The sequence below is a fragment of the Bos taurus genome, chromosome 19 (genome assembly GCF_002263795.3).
Source record: "Bos taurus isolate L1 Dominette 01449 registration number 42190680 breed Hereford chromosome 19, ARS-UCD2.0, whole genome shotgun sequence".
Lineage (NCBI taxonomy): Eukaryota > Metazoa > Chordata > Mammalia > Artiodactyla > Bovidae > Bos > Bos taurus.
In genome coordinates, this window is record NC_037346.1 from 61765356 (window position 1) to 61785584 (window position 20229).

General features: G+C 56.4%; 2 protein-coding genes across 6 annotated transcripts in view; one reads left to right on the forward strand and one right to left on the reverse strand.

Moving 5' to 3' along the window:
• WIPI1 (WD repeat domain, phosphoinositide interacting 1) overlaps positions 1–17330 on the forward strand; it is a 30185-nt gene extending 12855 nt beyond the window's left edge. For all 3 annotated transcript variants that reach the window (NM_001099040.1, XM_059878100.1, XM_024980232.2), the window contains 9 exon segments: positions 5776–5873; positions 6320–6412; positions 6904–6974; positions 7669–7776; positions 10835–10999; positions 12626–12733; positions 13457–13575; positions 13762–13862; positions 16849–17330. In NM_001099040.1, coding sequence (NP_001092510.1) covers positions 5776–5873; positions 6320–6412; positions 6904–6974; positions 7669–7776; positions 10835–10999; positions 12626–12733; positions 13457–13575; positions 13762–13862; positions 16849–16896 — 911 coding nt within the window. In that variant the 3' untranslated portion in view covers positions 16897–17330.
• ARSG (arylsulfatase G) overlaps positions 16418–20229 on the reverse strand; it is a 104767-nt gene continuing 100955 nt past the window's right edge. For 2 of the 3 annotated variants that reach the window (XM_059877961.1, XM_059877960.1), the window contains one exon: positions 16418–18266. In XM_059877961.1, the coding sequence (XP_059733944.1) occupies positions 17931–18266 (336 nt within the window). In that variant the 3' untranslated portion in view covers positions 16418–17930. 3 annotated transcript variants of the gene reach the window in all.

Here is a 20229-nt window from a genome sequence, read left to right on the forward strand (position 1 = left end):
AAACTCAGCAGTGGCCACAGGACTGGAAAAGGTCAGTTTTCATTCCAATCCCAAAGAAAGGCAATGCCAAAGAATGCTCAAACTACTGCACAATTGCACTCATCTCACACGCTAGTAAAGTAATGCTCAAAATTCTCCAAGCCAGGCTTCAGCAATATGTGAACTGTGAACTTCCTGATGTTCAAGCTGGTTTTAGAAAAGGCAGAGGAACCAGAGATCAAATTGCCAACATCTGCTGGATCATGGAAAAAGCAAGAGAGTTCCAGAAAAGCATCTATTTCTGCTTTCTTGACTATGCCAAAGCCTTTGACTGTGTGGATCACAATCAACTGTGGAAAATTCTGAAAGAGATGGGAATACCAGACCACCTGATGTGCCTCTTGAGAAATTTGTATGCAGGTCAGGAAGCAACAGTTAGAACTGGACATGGAACAACAGACTGGTTCCAAATAGGAAAAGGAGTACGTCAAGGCTGTATATTGCCACCCTGTTTATTTAACTTATATGCAGAGTACATCACGAGAAATGCTGGGCTGGAGGGAGCACAAGCTGGAATCAAGATTGCGGGGAGAAATATCAAGAACCTCAGATATGCAGATGACACCACCCTTATGGCAGATAGTGAAGAAGAACTCAAAAGCCTCTTGATGAAAGTGAAAGTGGAGAGTGAAAAAGTTGGCTTAAAGCTCAACATTCAGAAAACGAAGATCATGGCATCCGGTCCCATCACTTCATGGGAAATAGATGGGGAAACAGTGTCAGACTTTATTTTTCTGGGCTCCAAAATCACTGCAGATGGTGACTGCAGCCATGAAATTAAGAGACACTTACTCCTTGGAAGGAAAGTTATGACCAACCTAGATAGCATATTCAAAAGCAGAGACATTCCTTTGCCAACAAAGGTCCGTCTAGTCAAGGCTATGGTTTTTCCTGTGGTCATGTATGGATGTGAGAGTTGGACTGTGAAGAAAGCTGAGCGCTGAAGAATTGATGCTTTTGAACTGTGGTGTTGGAGAAGACTCTTGAGAGTCCCTTGGACTGCAAGGAGATCCAACCAGTCCATTCTGAAGGAGATCAGCCCTGGGATTTCTTTGGAAGGAATGATGCTAAAGCTGAAACTCCAGTACTTTAGCCACGTCATGCGAAGAATTGACTCATTGGAGAAGACCCTGATGCTGGGAGGGATTGGGGGCAAGAGGAGAAGGGGATGGCAGAGGATGAGATGGCTGGATGGCATCACTGACTCGATGGACGTGAGTCTGAGTGAACTCCGGGAGTTGGTGATGGACAGGGAGGCCTGGCGTGCTGCAATTCATGGGGTCACAAAGAGTCAGACATGACTGAGCGACTGATCTGATTTGATCTGATATATATATATATATATATATATATTTTTTTTTTTAAGTCAAAAGAAAATATACTCAAATATTGAGCACGGTGAGAAGCCTCTGGGTTGTAGAATTAGGTGTACTTTCTCTTCTCTTCCTTTATAATTTCTAGGCTCTACAAATTTTTTATACTATCCCTTTTCTCTTATAAAATAATGTCAAAGAAAAGGCACATTTCCCTTCCTACCAAAGTTTCCAGGGGGTGCCTGTGACAGAACAGGAATCCCTAAACCTGTAGCAACATCCAGTTTCTGAGATCTAGACCACACACAAACAAAGCGGCTCGCATTCAGCATTTCCAGGGACCTTCCTGAAGTCTGCGGGGGTCAGCGTGCAGGCTGCTGGGCTAAGTTCAGGTGGGCTGGCCGAGGGGCAGGCCAGAGGCAGGTGGGTCGGTTCGTGGTCACCGAGGGCTACCTGCCCTCGCCACCATCCTTGGCCCCTCCTTGTCAGAATCCAGTGTCTGCTCCCTCTCCACGAGGTGTTACAGAAAGTTCCGTGTTAGCTGAAGAAGTTCAAGCTTCCTTCCTTTCTGGGAAGCTTACATTTTTATATAAAACTCTGAAGTTCACCTCACACCTATCAGCATGGCTCTTATCAAAAGACGAGATAGCAGGTGTTGGCGAGGCTGCGGAGAAAAGGGGGCCCTCTTGCACGGTTGGTGGGAGTGTGAATTCGTGCAGCCATTGTGGAGAAGAGCATGCAGGGTCCTCTAAAAACTAGAACTAGAGCTACCTTATGACTAAGTAATCCCACGTCTGTTTATTTATCCAAGGAAAATGGAAACACTAACTCAAAAGGTATCTGCAGGCATATGTTCACAGCAGCATTATTTACAACAGCCAAGACATGGGGACACCTCAGCGTCCATTGGTGGATGAACAGATAAAGAGGTGTGGGGCATAGATGCAGTGGAATCTGCTGCTGCTACTGCTGCTAAGTCGCTTCAGTCGTGTCCGACTCTGTGTGACCCAATATATGGCAACCCACCAGGCTCCCCCATCCCTGGGATTCTCCAGGCAAGAGCACTGGAGTGGGTGCCACTGCCTTCTCCATAATGGAATCTAACCAGCCATGAAAAAACGAGGTCTTGCCAGTGCAATGACATGGATGGAGCTTGAGGGCATCATGCTAAGTGAATTCAGTCAGGCAGAAGACTAATACCGTAAGATCTCACCTACGTGCAGCCTTTTCAAACAAAACAAACAAGCTCATAGACAGACTCGTAGACACAGACTCACAGGTACAGGTTGGTGTACAGAGGCTCGGGAAAGGAGGATGTGAAATCGGTGAACAGGGTCAAAAGATACTAACTTCCAGTTAAAAAATAAATAAATCATGGGGGGTGTTCCCTTCGATGTGGAAACGATAGTTAATAATCCTGCACTACATGTTTGAAAGTTACTGAGAGAGTAGACCATCAAAGTTCTCATCACAGAAAACAAATGTTTGTAACTGTGTGTGGTGAAGGATGTTAACTGGACTTATCATGGTGATGATTTTGTAATATAAATATCAGATCATTGTGTGGGACTCCTGAAACATGTAATGTTCTATGTCGATTACACCTCAGTTAAAAAGAGAAACAGACTCTGAAGGGTCTGTCCAAGTCTTTCTGCTCAGAGGCCTCTCAGCCATCCCTGCCAGAGACGGGCCTCGATATTTTTAGTGGAGGAAGTAGGTTAATGAAAACTGGGATTCTTGGAACAGTAAAGCTAGAAAAAAGGCTGGATACCCACAGCTCCCTGACTCGTTCATCTCAGAGGTCGGAATCAACCCTGGAAAGGGCAGGGATAACCCAGCCCAAGTTACACCGTGGACAGTAGACCAGGTCTTGGACCCACATCTGCCGCCTCTCTCAGCCAGACGTTCCTAGAACAGCTTCCCAAGAGCTTCACATGTGCCTTCAAATGCCACATCATTCACCCATTTAAAGCAAACAGTTCAGTAGCTTTCACATGCAGAGAGTTGTAACCATCGCTGCAGTCAGCATTAGAACGTTCTCATCAGTCCCCTCCAGAATCCATTAGCTCATGGCCGTCACCCGCTTGTGCCCTGTCCTAGGCGCCCCTGACCATCTTTCTGTCTCCGTAGACTTATCTATTTCTGGACAGTCCGTGTAAGTGGAATTCAGTGCAGTCATTCAGCATCTGGTCTTTGTGAACAGGCCTCTTGCACTCAGCACGGAATCTTCCAGGCTCATCCACGTCATGTGTAATCAGGGCTTCGTTTCTTGTCTCTGATACCATTTACCGTAAGAAGATACCAGGCTCAATCTGTGGGTTCATCAGTCGATGGACACTTGGACTGCTTCCGCATTTTGACTGTGATGAATCACGCTGCTGTGAACGCTCGTGTGTAAGTTTCTATGAGGCTGCACATTTTAATTTCTCTTGAGTGGAAGCTGGGGGTTATATAATCATCCTCTGTTAACCTTCTGAGGCGTTGCCAGGCTGTTTTCCAGAGCCCCACTCCGTGCTGCGTTACACTCCCAGCAGCTGTCCGAGGGCTCCAATTGCCTGTCTTTTTGATTAGAGATGTCCTAGTGGGTGTCAAGTGGCGTCTCGTCGTGGTTTTGATTAACACTGCTTTTTTCTTTTTCACCCACGTGCTCAGAACCCTTCGGCAGCTACCGGCTGCATTTGTAAGATCGTAACTCTTTGCTCTGGTTCATTGCTGAGGCCCCCGTTCAACCATAGCGTCTTCCCTGCTAAGGGCCCCTCTGGGAGGGCATCCACCAGACAGGCCACCGATCTCACTGTCTGCCCTCCCCATTTTCTTGAGGCCAGAACACCTTCTGCCTGCTTAGGCTAGCTGTTACGGAAAGTGCATTTTGATTGCAAATTCCCCACATAACATGGAGCATTGGGGTTCTCAGAGCAAAACTGGGAAGGTGTGGGTGGTCTCTTCTAAGGCCGGGGGGCCCTGACCAGGCAGGCAGGCTGCAGGAGGCCTCGGGAGAGGGCGCGGGGCTCAGTCTGTCCCTCCCGCGGCCGTGGGGCAGGTGACGAGAACACAGCACTGGCCAAGTCCCCGGCAAAGCCCGAGCTGGGCAGGACCTTGGTTCCCGTTCTCGACGTTTGCTTTCTTTTTTTAAAAACTTCTGCTCTTCTGCCCAGATTAGGGTCAGGTCCATTTTAGCCTAATCTAAAGTTTCTCTTATGCTTTTATAAGAAACCCACTTAACAGGCTCACTTGTAACAAAGAATCAGCCAGCTTTTTTATTTAAAAAGATGTCTCTCTTGTCTGATCTCCAGGTTCCTGTTCTGGTGATGCTTTTGGTTCTGGGGATTCTCTGAATTCACTTCTGTCACAAACACCTGTGTTCATCGAAACCAATGTTGTGAAAATCCTTTACTTAAATGCCCTTAGGGTCCTCCCCAACTTGCCCTGCTCCAATCCCCTTGTAAACAAAAATGGCTTAGGTTTGATTCAGTGGTTTGATTGTGTCTTCATGCTTCCAAATATCGCTGAAGCGTCTTAAATCCAAAAGGTCCCCTTTCTTCACTTTGTCCGATGACTGACACACGGTTCACCGCCCTCTAGGGAATTTCCCCTGGGTGGGGGCCATTCCCCTCAGCAAGGCAGGACCTTTGCGCAGAAATAATTTCTAAACAGGTCTACCCCTCCACCACCCAGCCTCTCCCCTTCAACCGAAGTGAATTAATCACCCGCAGAAGGCCAAGGCAACCTGCCCCTTTGCTGCGGTTATTGTTGGCGCTGAGTCGCTGAGTCGAGTCCGACTCTTTGTGACCCCATGGACTGCAGCCCACCGCCCACCAGGCTCCTCTGTCCATGGGATTCTCCAGGGAAGAACACTGGAGTGGTTTCCATCTCCTCCAGGGGCTCTTCCCCACCCGGGGACTGGACCCGGGTCTCCTGCTCTGCAGGCGGGCTCTTCCTACTGGGAAATCCCTTCCCAGTAGGAACCTTTATTTCAGTGGGGAGCTTACGGCCCAGAGGCTGAGTTGGAAGCGAGGCAGATGTCGTGTCTGGGCCCTGGGGCACAGTTCAGAGAAGAGCAGGGAAAGCATTCTGCCTTCCGATCCCTCAGCTGCGCCTGGACATGGTGGCTGTCCGGTCAGCAGGTCTCCCCTGGGAGCTCAGTTCTCGGGGCCCTAAGAGTCACTGCGCGTCCGGGTGTGCGGGCCGGCGCCTCCCTCGCCAGCAGGTGGCGCTGCGGCCCTGCAGCGTGCGGACAGCGCCCCGCGGTCCCTGCTCTCCGCCGGGCCCCAGCGGGGCCCGGGGAACCAGCCGTTCGGGGGCTGCTCTCCCCGGCCCGACCCTCCGCCCGGCTCCAGCGGACCCAGCCGCTCAGGGGCTGCTCCCCGCCCGGCCCCCCGCCCGGTCCCGCGGACCCAGCCGCTCACTGGGCCTCCTCCTCCAGGTCTGTGCGCGCTCTCCATCAACCATTCCAATTCCTACGTGGCCTACCCCGGGAGCCTGACCACAGGCGAGATTGTGCTCTACGATGGACACTCCCTGGTAAGTCCGCGCGGCCGCGTGGTCAGCTCCGGGTGAGGGGCGGGCTCGCAGCCGGGAGGTGAGGGGCGGGCAGGGCCGCGGCCCTGGGTGTGCACGGGACCATCACGCGCTCTGCGCCCGTCGCCATGCGTCCACGTCGCCACGAGGCAGTCAAATGGAGTGACGCGTGTCCTGTGGGCCGCGGTGCGCTCTGCGACGCCTGCGCCTGTGCTGCCCCTGCCCACCGAGCTCCCCGGAGCCGGGCCCCAGAGGTGCATCAGCCCACGGCTGGTCACCGTCTCCCCAAGGGCAGGAGAAGGGACAGAAACGCAGCGGCCTTGAAGCCGAACCTAGACCCGGACAGCCCGGCAAAGGGGGGAGGGCGTCTCGGAAGGACGGGGGAGGGGCGGGAGGTGGACGGCACCCCGGCGCCCCGCCATCGACCCCGCCGGCCCTGTCGCCAACAGAAGCCCGTGTGCACCATTGCTGCCCACGAGGGCACGCTGGCCGCCATCGCCTTCAACTCCTCGGGCTCCAGGCTGGCCAGCGCCTCAGAGAAGGTGAGTGCTGCCCGCGGCCGTGTCCTTGGGGGCCCCCCTCTGCCAGGGGTGCGGAGGGCCCCAGGCGCCAAGGAGCTGCTGGGGGGGACCGTGGCACCAGCGCTCGGAACTCACTTTAGAGGGAGGCCCTCGACCCCGAGTGTGCCGCCTCATCTATCATCTCCGCAGACCCAGGGCCTCCGCGTGTAGGGCGTGAGCAGTTCTGCCCAGAGCCTCGCGGTCTGACCAAGAACCGGCGTGCCCGTCCTCACAGACAGATCTGGGTTCTGGGAAGCCAGAGCAGACGGATGGAGCAGCCAGCGCCTTGGGCTTGGGTGGGGAGGACAGGGAGATGGAGGCTGTTCAAGTCACCTTCCAAGAGCAGCTTACACGGCACGTGGACAGCCCTCCGTGTTTTCTCTCCGGGGTCAGATGGTCCAGACCAATCCAGGGAGCTCCCCTCCAAAGGGGCAGGTCTGCAGGAAGAAACGCCCACCTGCTCTCTCCTCCAGGGCACTGTCATCCGGGTATTCTCCGTTCCCGACGGGCAGAAGCTCTATGAGTTCCGGAGAGGGATGAAAAGGTCTGTGTTCACCGTGTGTGTTTGCGCGTGCTCAGTCGCTTCAGTCGTGTCCGACTCTACGGCCCCAAGGACTGTAGGCCACCAGGCTCCTCTGTCCATGGGATTCTCCAGGCAACAATACTGGAGTGGGTTGCCATGCCCTTCTCCAAGGGATCTTCCCGACCCAGGGATTGAACCCGAGTCTCTTGTGTCTCCTGCATTGGTAGGCGGGTTCTTTACCACTAGTGCCACCAGGGAAGCCCTAAAACCCAGTGTACGTGCCTGAAGTTTAAAATATGCCTCATTGTTAAACAATGCTGACCATCACGTGAGCCTTCAGCGAGTCAACCCTTTTATAGTTGTCACACCAAGGACCACTGATGACAGATCACCATGACAAATAGAATAATCACGAGAAAGCTTAAAATATGTTAAGCGGGACCGAAACGTGACCCAGAGACACAGAGGGAGCACATGCTGTGGGGAAGACCGCCCCAGAGGACAAGCTCCACGCAGGGCCCCACGAGCCCCCAGTTCGTAAAAATCGCAGTCTGCAGCCACCACGAGGTGAAGCCCAACGCAACGAGGCCTGCCTGCGCCCGGACTCTCCGGGATACGTTTATGTGTCTCTTTTCTTATGAAGCTGATTCCAAGCAGGAGGCCGCTCGCCTCGCTCGTTCCCGGGCTCACCCTCCCCCTGTGGCTGTGTCTGCAGGTACGTGACCATCAGCTCCCTGGCTTTCAGCATGGACTCGCAGTTCCTCTGCGCCTCTAGCAACACAGAGACCGTGCACATCTTCAAGCTGGAGCATCTCGCCAACAGGTAGGACCGGAAACCCCCTGGAGACTAGAGCAGGGCCCACCTGCAGGCCGAGGATCGGGCTCCTCCCGTCAGGCCAGCAGCGGTGTAAAACCAGAGATGAAGTGCACAATCAGTGGGATGTGCTTGCGTGCGTGCATGCTAAGCCGCTTCAGTTGTGTCCGACTCTGTGTGACCCCGTGGACTGTAGCCCGCCAGGCTCCTCTGTCCATGGGACTCTCCAGGCCAGAATACTGGAGTGGGTTATCATGCTCTCCTCCAGGGCATCTTCCCGACCCAGGGATCGAACCCACACTAGTGCTACCTGGGCTTGAATCATCCCCAAACCATCCCCTCCCCCTTAGTCCGTGGAAGAACTGTCTACCATGAATCCAGGCCCTGGTGCCCAAAAGGCTGGGGACCGATGAACGAGAGGAGTGGGGTCCTGGTCTGACCAGCGCCCCCTGACTTCTCTGCTAAGGCCGCGAGCCTGTGTTACTCGCTGTCTCCACCAACGTGGTGAGTGTGTTAGTGGCAGACTTGGGGCGACCCCTGGGGCTCAGGGGCTGCCCTCCTGAGCCCGCAGCTGCGCTCCCGTAAGCAGGAGGCCGCAGGCAGGTGAGCTGCTGTGACTGGACTCCCGTGTGCTCGTCTGCAGAACCTGATGCAACAACGATCCTGTGTGCGTGTGAAGTCTCTGGCAGGTTCCTTGTAGTGTAGCGCTGGGCTCAGAGGGAAACCAACTCAGCGCTCAGTAGAGCGCTCTCGGTGGGCTCTCGGTGTCAATACGGCCATGCTCAGGCCAGCCTTGTGCCAGAGCCTTGAGCGTGGACCTGCTTCGCCCCTGCTGCGCTTTTAAAACTGAAGATCTGTGGCCGTTCTGCCACCCGGGCCAACTCCCCACCCCTAGCGTCTGCTGGCTTTCTGTCTCTGGGTCACATTTCGGTCGTCCTGAGCATATTTCAAACTTTGGCGTGATTATTCCGTTTTCATGGTGAGCTGTCATCGGTGATCTTTGGTGTGAGGATTACAAAAGGATGTATGACTCGTTGAGGGCTCAGGTGATGGTCAGCATCTTATAGCAACAAGGCATGCTTTAAATGAAGGCATGGACGCTGTTTTTAGACATCTTGCCAGTGTACACTAACCAGGCTGCAAGATAGCGTGAGCATCACCATTACACACATGGGAAAAACAAAACAGCTGTGTGACACGCTGTGTTGCTGGGACTGGATCTGAGCTGGCAGCATCCCCACGGTCTGCCTGAGTGCTTCCTCTCCAGCACCACGCGCCTGCCTGGGCCTCCAGGGCTCCAGGCTGACCCTGGGCGGGGAGAGCCTGTGCTGGGCTGCAGCCTGGGGCGTGCGCTTCGGTGTCACAGACTTCATGGCGAGGAGCAGCACACGCTCGCGGCCCACCGTGCAGCAGTCAGGGCATCTAAAACAGTGTCTGTGTTTCTCTGGCCGTGTTGGGCTCAGTGGCAGCACAGGGACTCCTCTCTAGTTGCCTCAGGCCTCCCTGCCTCGTCCACCGGGGCGCTGACTCCCGCTGCTCGTCTGTCTCTGCATCCGACCTGTCTTCCCACCACTCCCCCACCCCGACTCTGAGTCAGACCTGCCTCAGGGCCCAGCCTGGGACTCCCCCAAAGCCTCCTGCCCACTGCAACCCCAGAGACCCCATTATGAGAGAGCACCTGCTGTGCGCCCGCCCCGCGGTGTGGCTGCTTCAGTTCTCCGAGCAGGCAACCTGAAGGCCCCGCCTCCCGGGGAGGAGCACCCCGGCCGTGCTCCCGGCGGCCCCCTGGCTGGGCGCCCCTGCCGACGCGCTCACGTCTTCTCTCCGCACGTCTGTGTTGCGTCCGCCTCAGATGCGGAGCCTGGGTGCAGCCGGGGCCTCTGTAGACCCCGGCCCCTCAGCACAGAGCCCCAGGGACCGCAGGCCTGTCCGTGAAGCCAGGACGCTGGGAGGACATGGGCCTGGGAGCGCCGGGCACCTCTGGACGAGACCCCACGGCCAGGGGATGTCCAGGTGGTGATGGCGAGAAGCAAACCCCAGGGCCCTGAGCTGGGGCCGCTTCCCCCCGTCTGTCCGTGTCCCCACTGTCCGTCCCGCGTCCTGCCCCTGTCCTGCGTCCTGCCCCTGTCCTGCGTCCCTCCTTCCGTCCCGCATACCCCCGTCCACCCCGCATCCCGCTCCCGTCTGTCTCGCGTCCACCCCGTCCACCCCGCCCCCGTCCCGTGCCCCCCCGCCGCCCGTCCGCCCCTCATCCCGCCCCCGTCTGTCCCGCGTCCACCCCGTCCGCCCTGCTCCCGTCTGTCCCGCATTCCCCCATTTGTCCCGCGTTCCCCGTCCGCCCTTCATCCCGCCCCCGACTGTCCCGCGTCCCCCCGTCCGTCCCCCGTCTCCCCGTCCGTCCCGTGTCCCCCTGTCCGTCCTGCAGTCTCGGCGGGTTGCCCCGGGTATGCATCTGTCCTGCCCGGCACGGAGGCAGGTGTGCGTCCTGTCCACTGCCGGCTCACGGCAGAGCCGTCCCGTCCCCCACCCTCCTGTCTGGCAGAGACCCCGGGATGGGGCACAGGCGGCGGCTGCAGAGGGCGCAGCAGGCCCCGTGGACTCCCCCACCTGTGAGCATCCTGGCGCCCACTCAGGTGGCTCCGGACCGTAAGGCTACACCGCGCAGGCCTCTCGCCCCGGGGTTCGCTGCCCACACAGTCTGGCCTCGAGGTCTGACTCTGAGATCGGCCTGTTCTTTTCTGGGTGAGCCCAGAACAGGCCTGGGCTTGTTACAGCGGCCAGGGACCGACTTCGTCTCCCTCTCCCCAGCCCCCTCCCAGCAGCCTAGAAATCAGAGCCATGATCAGTTTCCACCTCCTGAATGGAGAGAGGCCGCAGCACCCGGAGCCGCTCAGCTGCCATGCGAGGGCTCCTCCCCGGAACACACGAGCCCTTGGGGCACGGCTGGCAGGGCACGTCCCCAGCCACCGTGGGCAGGATGTCACAGCAGGGCACGGCCCCTTCCTGTGCGGAGGCCTGGGGGGGGGTGGGGGGGCTCGGTCTCACCCTCGCTCACCTTGCTCCCCAGCCGACCCGAGGAGCCCTCAACCTGGACCGGCTACATGGGGAAGATGTTCCTGGCTGCATCCAGCTACCTCCCCACCCAGGTGTCCGACATGATGAACCAGGACAGGGCCTTCGCCACCGGGCGTCTGGGCTTCTCCGGCCACAGGAACATCTGCACCCTCGCCACGTATGTCCAGCCCCACACCCCACCCCCTGCCCCCGCCAGGCAGAAACCCTCACTGATTTATTTCCCAAAGTGCGGGATGCCCCAAACATGCAAACGTATTTAAGGGAAAGCCTAGAGAAGGGAGCCAGGAAGGGCAAGTAAAGGCAAACCCGTGCCCCTCCACTCCACCCCACCACCTTGCCATCCAGCACCCCTCCCCCACCATCAGCCAGTCTCCGTCTGCTTGGTCTCTTCTCCTCGGGGGCAGCTGCAAGCTGGCACGGAAGTTTTAACCTCCTCATTCCAGTGATACTGTCTCGAAGAAGTTTCCCATTTTTATGGATTTATAAAGTTCCAAAGTCCAGGTGCAAACTCCTGTGGGGTGGACAGACGTCTTATCTAAGACCTTTAAACACGCCTGTTAAAGCTGAACGTTGGAAAGATTTTTGTAAAACTAGCCCGTCCATAATCTCAGATATGCAGATGACACCACTCTTATGGCAGAAAGTGAAGAACTAAAAAGCCTCTTGATGAAAGTGAAGGAGGAGAGTGAAAAAGTTGGCTTAAAGCTCAACATTCAGAAACTAAGATCATGGCATCTGGTCCCATCACTTCATGGGAAATAGATGGGGAAACAGTGGAAACAGTGGCTGAGTTTATTTTTTGGGGCTCCAAAATCACTACAGATGGTGATTGCAGCCATGAAATTAAGATGCTTACTCCTTGGAAGGAAAGTTATGACCAACCTAGATAGCATATTCAAAAGCAGAGTCATTCCTTTGCCAACAAAGGTCCGTCTAGTCAAGGCTATGGTTTTTCCAGTGGTCATGTATGGATGTGAGAGTTGGACTGTGAAGAAAGCTGAGCGCTGAAGAATTGATGCTTTTGAACTGTGGTGTTGGAGAAGACTCTTGAGAGTCCCTTGAACTCCAAGGAGATCCAACCAGTCCATCCTAAAGGAGATCAGTCCTGGGTGTTCATTGGAAGGACTAATGCTAAAGCTGAAACTCAAATACTTTGGCCACCTCATGTGAAGAGTTGACTCATTGGAAAAGACCCTGATGCTGGGAGGTATTGGGGTCAGGAGGAGAAGGGGACAACAGAGGATGAGATGGCTGGATGGCATCACCAACTCAATGGACATGGGTTTGGGTAAACTCCGGGAGTTGGTGATGGACAGGGAATCCTGGCGTGCTGCGATTCATGGGGTCGCAAAGAGTCGGACAGGACTGAGCGACTGAATTGAACTGAACTGAGCCCGTAAAGCTGGGGACCAGTTTCCCACCGTTTCCTTCGCTGTTAAAGATAGAGGCAGCATCCCACTCGGCCTGCTGTGCAGGGTTCAGGAGCGACCTTTTGTCTCATCCACACAGTTACATTCAAAGACAAGGAGCCATCGTCAAGGGAGATCAGTAGGACACACCGCAAGGAGATCCCCAGAAACCCAGGCTCCCGGCCATCGGGCCTCGGGCGTGTGGAGGGCGGGACCCGGCGCTGGGGAGGCGTAGGCATGGGGCGGCGGGGGGGAGGGGGCGGCGGGGGGGAGGGGGCGGGGGGGGCCGCGGGGGGCGGGGCTTGGCCCCTGGAAACGGGTCTGAGCCCACACACGCACGTGGGCACCGCAGCGCGTGTCTTCTCGGCCCTCAGGATCCAGAAGCTGCCGCGGCTCCTGGTCGTCTCGTCCAGTGGGCACCTTTACGTCTACAACCTGGACCCTCAGGACGGAGGAGACTGTGTCCTAATCAAGACCCACAGGTGAAGAGGCCAGTTGTCAGAAAGCCGGGCTTTCAGGACTCGCTGTTGCGTCCCCTGAGCCCAGAGCAGAGGGGGCACGGGGTGCGCGAGGTGCGGGGGTGTGGTGCAGGGGGAGCCGCCGGGGTGTGGGGTGGCGGGGGCGGGGGGGGCGCCAGGGTGCGGGGGTGGGGTGCAGGGCCCCTGGGTGCGGGGGTGGCGCTGGGGTGTGAGGTGCAGGTGTGTGCGGTGCGAGAGGATGCAAGGGTGCGGGTGCAGAGGGGGCGCCGGGGTGCTGGGGGGCGCTGGGGGCGGGGCCCCGGGGTGCGGGGAGCCCGGGGTGCGGGGGCGGGGGCCCCCGCTGGGTGTCGGGCTCCCGTTGGCTCAGCAGCAGGCATGCCGGGCTATCCCTGCCGGCCCCTCCTTCCCCGGGGTCCCTGGGACGTGTTTGCCAAACTGAACGGAGACCTCCTGCCGTCTGCGGGCAGGACGCCCCTGGCCTGGGCCCCCTGGAGAGCCGGCCTGCGCATCCCCGCCTGGACCGCACAGGTGGGCGCAGGTTCCGGAACCAGGGATGGGACGTTCAGGACTGACCCGGCCGTCGGAGGGCGTGCTGGTCCGGGGAACCGACGCGGGGCTGCGCCTGAACCCGGGGCCAGGCCCGGCCTCCCCGGCTCTTCCTCGGGAGGTGTCCTGGGCGGGAGGTGATCACTCGTCTCTCCCTGCCCCCTCCATCGCTGCCGGTAGCTTGCTTGGCTCAGGAACCAGCGAAGAGAATAAAGAAAATGACCTCAGACCGCCCTTACCTCAGTCTTACGCCGCGACGGTAGCCAGGCCAAGCGCGTCCGCAGCCTCCACCGTGCCGGGTGAGCGGGCCCGGGGGGCCTGGGTGGTCACCGAGCCAGGTGAGCGGGCCCAGGGGGCCTGCGTGGTCACCGTGCCGGGTGGGCCCGCGGGTTACTGGGTGGTCACCGTGCCGGGTGGGTGGGCCCGCGACCTAGGCCTGAGATCAGCGCCCCCAGCGTTTCTCACACCGCACTGCCGTTCTGCAGGTTACTCCGAGGACGGCGGGGCGCTCCGCGGGGAGGTCATTCCCGAACACGAGTTTGCAACGGGACCGGTTTGTCTGGACGACGAGAACGAGTTCCCTCCTGTGAGCACCGGAGGCCCCTAGAGCTCGGTGTCTGTGCCTGGAAGGGCCCTCCCCTCCGCCCGGGCGGAGCCTCTTTCCCCTTTTCTGCTCCGCACCACCTAATCCTGCCCGAACACCCGGGAGGCCAGCGGGGTTTAGCGTGCGGTGGGCCTCCGCCCAGACTAGCCCACCCGCGTGTTAGGACGGCGCGTTCTCTCCCAGGCGGTCTCGCGGCCTCCCCCGTTCAGAGAGCGGGGCCTCAGTTCCGCTTCTTTAGCTGTGTTTTCACAGCTCAACTCCTTTTCCCGAGGTGCCTCATGTCCTAGCAGAACGTTGGCGCCCTCGTGCTACAGGTGATGCTCTGACAGGACGGGGCCCTCGGCCCCTCTTCTCTGACAGACAGACCCTGCAGAGCCACTTGTCAGCGGGGACCTCCCCCACCCCCGACCCCTCTAGCCCAGCCCGCCACCCAGCCCCTGCTTCAGCCCTGCCGGCAGAGGCGGCCCCAGGCTGGGCTGGGCGCTGGGCAGGGCTCCTTCGCACGTCTTGGGGAGAGGAGAAGCTTGGGGAGAGGAGAAGCTTGTTCCCCTGGTTCTGAGCCTTCAAGCTTCTGTTCCGGGTAGCAGAGAGCCCCTCTAGTGAGCTTTAGTTAGAGAGCAGCCGGGACGGTCAGCTTGGAATCATCTCGAGATGGAAGCAGTGTTTAGGCCTAAACGTGGGGGGCTCCCTGACCGTTCCTCCTGGAGGCAGAGAGAGGCAGCCGCTGGGGCACAGGTCTTGGGGACCAGTGTTTTCTCTCGGTGCTGATTTCATGCCAGGTGGATTACATTTGCAAGAGGATGGAGGGGGAGTCTGGCTTCTCTCTTGCATAGATCTGTAGGACAGTCTAAGCAGAGGAAAGAAAGGGAGGGGGCCTCCCTGGTGGGCCAGTGGTTAAGACTCCACACTTCTCACACTGGTGCAGGTGTGATCTCTGTTCGAGGAATTAAGATCTCATATGCCACATGTTACAGCCAAAAAATACAAAACAAAAAGCTGCCACGGGCCCTTCGTGCAGGGGCTGAAAGGCCACATTCGTCATTTCCCAAAAGGCTCCACGGGGTGCTGCGTGAGACGGACATTTCTGGCTTTTTATAGCTCGTCGCACACAGTGCCAGCAAGTGAAGTTGGCATTTCAGGGGTAGAAAGCAGTCGTCGTTAAAAGTGTGCGCTTAAAAACATTTGTTGGCTCAATGCTTCCCAGTAGGGCAGTTGTTTTGCTTTGGGGGTTCTCTTGCCCCTCCTCACTACAGAGGGAGCTTTTCTGTCCCCCAAAACTTGGCATCTGGGTCCTGAAGTTGCATCCTTGGAACCCAGAGCAGGTCAGACGCAGTGGTTTATGGGACCTTCCTACACGTCATCAGATCCCACTTCAGCAGTTAGAGAAGTCTGGGGCTGCTGTAAAAAATGATTGGATTATGAGACTCTCAGCTGTAACCAGAGCAGACCTGGAAACCTCTTATATTTACAGAACCGGGTTACCTTGGATATTGGCATTCAGAGGTGATCTCTTGCCAAAGAAAACCTGTATCAAATTAAAGGTACCCCATGTTATTTGGTGTACCTGTTATTTGATACATCATTTGGAGTAAAAAACAAAAAACTGGAGATGCTTAAGAATTAGCGACAGAATGGGATGCCTGTCTGCTTAGGCAATGCCAAGGGAGCCTGGGAGGAGCCAGTCGTCCCATCTCCCGCATCAGCACCAGATGAGTGTAAGCTGCTTTAAATTGCATTGGGGCTTCTTATTTATATACGAGTGGGAGTGTCCGTCACTGAAAGAGGTTCCCTGGAATGCTCGTCAGGCCCTAGTGATTTTGAAGCAGCCCCCAAAATTGTGCAGAGACGGCAGGAGGACTCGTGGGGGCCATCGGACCCCAGGCCTGCCCTGAGGCTGCAGGCACAGCGATGGGTAATGAGCGGGCTTCTCCATCTCAGCCATGAGGGTCAGAGGCCTGGTACGTTCTCATGAGAGGGACTGTCTCATTCACGCCCTCGCTGGCTGCGATCATCTATCCGGAGAGTCTAGACACTTCTCTCTGTGCCTGTCCTGAAGTGCCAGGCCCGTTACAAACACTGGCCCAGAAGTCTCATCTCTACCCACATTCCCAAAGGTGCTCTGGGATCCTGATGCATCCTGGGGTCTTAGCAGCTCACAGACAGGAGTCGGGGTTTGCCTGGATAATCCCGAGGGGTCCCTGTGTAGTCACTGCTGATCTTCCTCTTCAAACACACTGACACTCGCCTGGGTAGCATCCCGCTTCCCTCCTTGGGATTTACTTTGCTCTGAGCACAGTGAGAGAAAAGAGGACTGATCGTTTCCGGTCCCTTGGAAAGATGCTGTATTCGTGAAGGGAGCAGCTTTGGGTCAGTAACAAGTCGACCTTGGCAAGTCTGCATATTTTCTGATGTTCATCTTACTCTTGGGAGCAGGAGTGAAGGAATTGGGACCAAAGGTGTTTACTGACTTTTTCACAGTGACTTAGCAGTCTGTGTTTACAAGTAAGATGAGCCTTTAAAGAAAATACACATACACATATCAATATGCATATATATTTTGGGCTTCCCTGGTGGCTCAGATGGTAAAAAAAAAAATCGGCTTGCAGTGCAGACCTGGGTTGGAAAGATCCCCTGGGGGAGGAAATGGCAACCCACTCCAGTGTTCTTGCCTGGAGAATCCCATGGACAGAGGGGCCTGGTGGGCTGCAGTCTATGGGGTCGCAAAGAGAGACAACCGAACACGCAGACACTTGGACACACACACACACATATACATATATATTACAAATAGTATTTTCTGCACCCAAAGAAGACAGGTGACCCCCATGGCCACACTCGACGGGCCGGTCTGTGGACTGATGGATGGGGAACCTCCCCTGGCCCCGTGTGGACACTGACCTGCAGGCACGCCGCCCACCTGTCAGCAGCCCCCAGAAAGGGTAAGGCCGCTCTGTTTTGATTTCGGCAGATCACTTCGTGCCGTGGAGATCAGCAGGACAAAGCCACGCCGTCCTGACGGGCAGCAGGACCGCCCCGGTCAGGAGGTTCTGGAGCAAACGAGGAAGGTGGACGAAAGGCAGGCGGTTGAGTGAGCAGCGGGGGCGGGGGACAGAAGCCCCGGGATGTGGATCTCAGCCTGCGGGCGCGGGGGCGACAGGCGCCAGGCCGGCCTGCACGCATGTCCTGCCCTCGAAAGGGTGTCCCAGCTGCAGCGTCCACCGGAACGAACCATACCCATCGACAACCCGAACTTTAATGAACAAGGGCATCCTTTTGAACATGTATGCTGTGTATAAAATGTACCTATAGGAACACCTCTCGGAACTGTATTCCTTGTATGAGACTCAGAGAGGCTGTTGTAGCCAGGCAAAAGGTGTTTGCAGTGACCAGAATAAATCATTTATGACCTTTCAGTCCCATTTAGGACACTAATAAAATCATGGCAATGCACTTTTGAGGCTTTAAAATTGTACTTCTTTGTGGTTTGAGGAAGCAGGAAGAATTCCTAAAATCCACAAAGGACAGACATTTGCCTGTGGAAGGGATGGAGGGAGGTGGGGAGGCTTCTGTGGCGCTTCCGCTTGGAGACAAGCGGGCCTGCGTCACGTCTGCGTCCACCTTGCCCCGGCGTCCCTGGGGGAGCCTCCCGGCCCGAAGCGTCTCCGGTCTGCACCCCGCCTCCTGGCCGCACTCAGCACGCTCACAAGCTCCCAGGTGGTCTGCGGGCGCAGGAAAGGCGGGCGGGGCTGCTGGAGACGCCAGAGGGACGGGCCTCCGTTCAAAGGACCAGCAAAACTGGGTACATTTAAAAAAAGAAAAAGGAACTAAAGCGTATTGTGCGCTGCTCGGGGTCACGTCCTGTTCCAGGCAGGCACCTTCACGCCTCGCCTGGTCCTCCTTCAGCGTCCGCCTGCGAGTCCAGTTACATAACCGCCCAAGTTCAGAGGCTGGTCTGACTCCTGACTCCTGTCTTTGCTCACAGCGCGGGCGCGGCGCGCTCTCAAACGGGGACGCAGAGCGGTGACTGCAAAACAGCTCTGAGCCCTGTCTTCAAAGCACACGGGGCCGCGGCGGGGGCAGGCACCCGCGGCGTCCTGGTACAGTGCGTCCCTCACGCGGCCCGGCAGCGGCAGGCGGGGCGGCGGGGGTCGCAGCAGGGGCGCACGGAAGGATCCTGGCTGTAATCCGCCCGCGAGACGCGGTCGCGGGCGATGTCGGCGAGGACGCCCGCGAGAGCCGCCGCGACCCTGGGCAGCACCGCCCGGTACTCCGCGCCGCCCCGGTCCAGTGGCGCGGCCTCCGCGAGGTCAGCTTCCAGGTCGAAGATGAGGGGGCGCTCGTGGTGCCGCTCGGGGCCGACGCTCCCGTCGCAGGCTCGGGCTCCGCCTGGGGAGGGGACGGCAGAGACCCCGTCAAGCCAGCGTCGGCCCGAGGTGTGCAGAGCACCCCGATGAAGTCTGAGTGCTAACTGGAGTGAGCCCAGAACCGGCGTGCAGCGGAGAGACCGGTTCACCCACACAACAAGTCTGAAGGGCTCAGCAAGGAGGGGATGTGGAGCTCACACAGAGAATGCTACTAAGCTAGACAGGCCTGATAAACACTTCGTGTTCTCCACTGAAGTCCTTAAACGTTCATGCTAGGAGCGAAGACTATGTCCCAGGATGGAGACATTTACCTAAGGACAAAATTCAACAGAGCCCAGTTCTAACCAAGTATAAAAGCCAGCCTCCTCAAGTTTAAGGAGATTAGGTGGTAATTAACAGCCCGTGAGGGGGCTACCCTGGTGGCTCAGGGTAAAGAATCCCCTTTCCAATGCAGAAGACTCGGGTTTGATCCCTGGATGGGGAAGATTGTCTGGAGAAGGTAATGGCAGCCCAGTATTCTTGCTTGGAGAACCCCATGGACAGGAAATCCTGGTGGGCTAAGTCCACAGGGTCACAGAAGAGACTCACACATAACAATGAATATAAACAACAGCCTAGTTCACCGAAAAATCTAAAATCACGTCCTCAGCACAGGACACATATGTCTTTCTCCAGTCTAATGAAGCAGGTGTCAATTCATCTCAGCCCAAAGCAGGTTTAAGTCATTCGGATGCAGAGTTTCAAGGATGGGAAGTGAGAGAAGAAGGAATCAGAGCTCCCTCAGGCTGCGTCCTCTTTCATCCTGTTCACAGTTTTCACCCCATCTGTTGACATCTCCCTTCTCCCTTTGCTAACTCTCTCGGGAGCTGGGTGACTGTAGAGAAGAGCAGACCTCCCCTGGGGGTCATAATTCCTTTCTGACTGTGATCATTTCCAACAGTCTTATTATGTCGTATGATCTCGGCACTGTGGTGCCAAGGGCTTTCTGGCTGGGTTGCGACTTCTGAAATTAACTCAGCCTGGAGAAACCATACCTCTTCGATAGAGTAATGTAAGGGCTGTAATCTAGAGCTTCCCATCTGAAAGCATAACAAATATCTGAGTGGTTTGCATTTTAGGTCTCGGAGAGTACAACATTCCTGTGGCAGCTTTAATATTCCTCAAGTGATGAACTCAAAAGAACTGGTTTTGCTTTTATGACACATTTTCTTTGGGGTCACTTATTCATGCTCAAGGCAAATAATGTTTGTTCTTTATTATATAATTCTTTGGAAAGCTCTAACTCAAATAACTGAATCAAACTGGAATCCATATCAGATCCCGGATTCGAAAGGGCGTTTTTTTTTTGCATGGGGTGGGGAGAGGTCTTGTTTTTCATTCATTACAAAAAGGTGTTAGAGTTCCTACCAGATCCAAGATTCTGTGCGAGGCACATCAAGAGGACAAAGATTAAAGAGCTTACAGAGTTGAGCTTGTGTTTAGACGCTCAGTTGTGTCCGACTCCTTGCGACCCCATGGACTGTAACCCACAAGGCTCGCAGCAAGAATACTGGAGTGGATTGCCATTTCCTCCACCAGGGATGTTCCTGATCCAGGATCAAACCCATGATTCTTCGGTCTCCGGCATTGGCAGGCAGGCTCTTTACCACTAGCACCACTGGCCAGCTGAGTTTAGAGGGCTTAAAACTACTAGGAGAAATAAAAGATGTACTTAAATAACTGGCATATATGGTAAAATGTGGTAAATATCAGAGTTCTCCATATCCTACCAGCTGGGAAGATGAAAAGGCATTCTGCCATCCAGGTGGCCTTAAAAGCTGAGAGGGATTTTAATCTGGAGGCCAAGGAGGGTCATTGCTCTTGGGGAGCTAAGACTAGACAAGCACAGGACAGGCTTCCCTGGTGGTCCAGGGGATAAGAATCCGCCTGCCAATGCAGGGGACACAGGTCTGGTCCCTGGTCCGTGAGGCAAACAAGACCGTGTC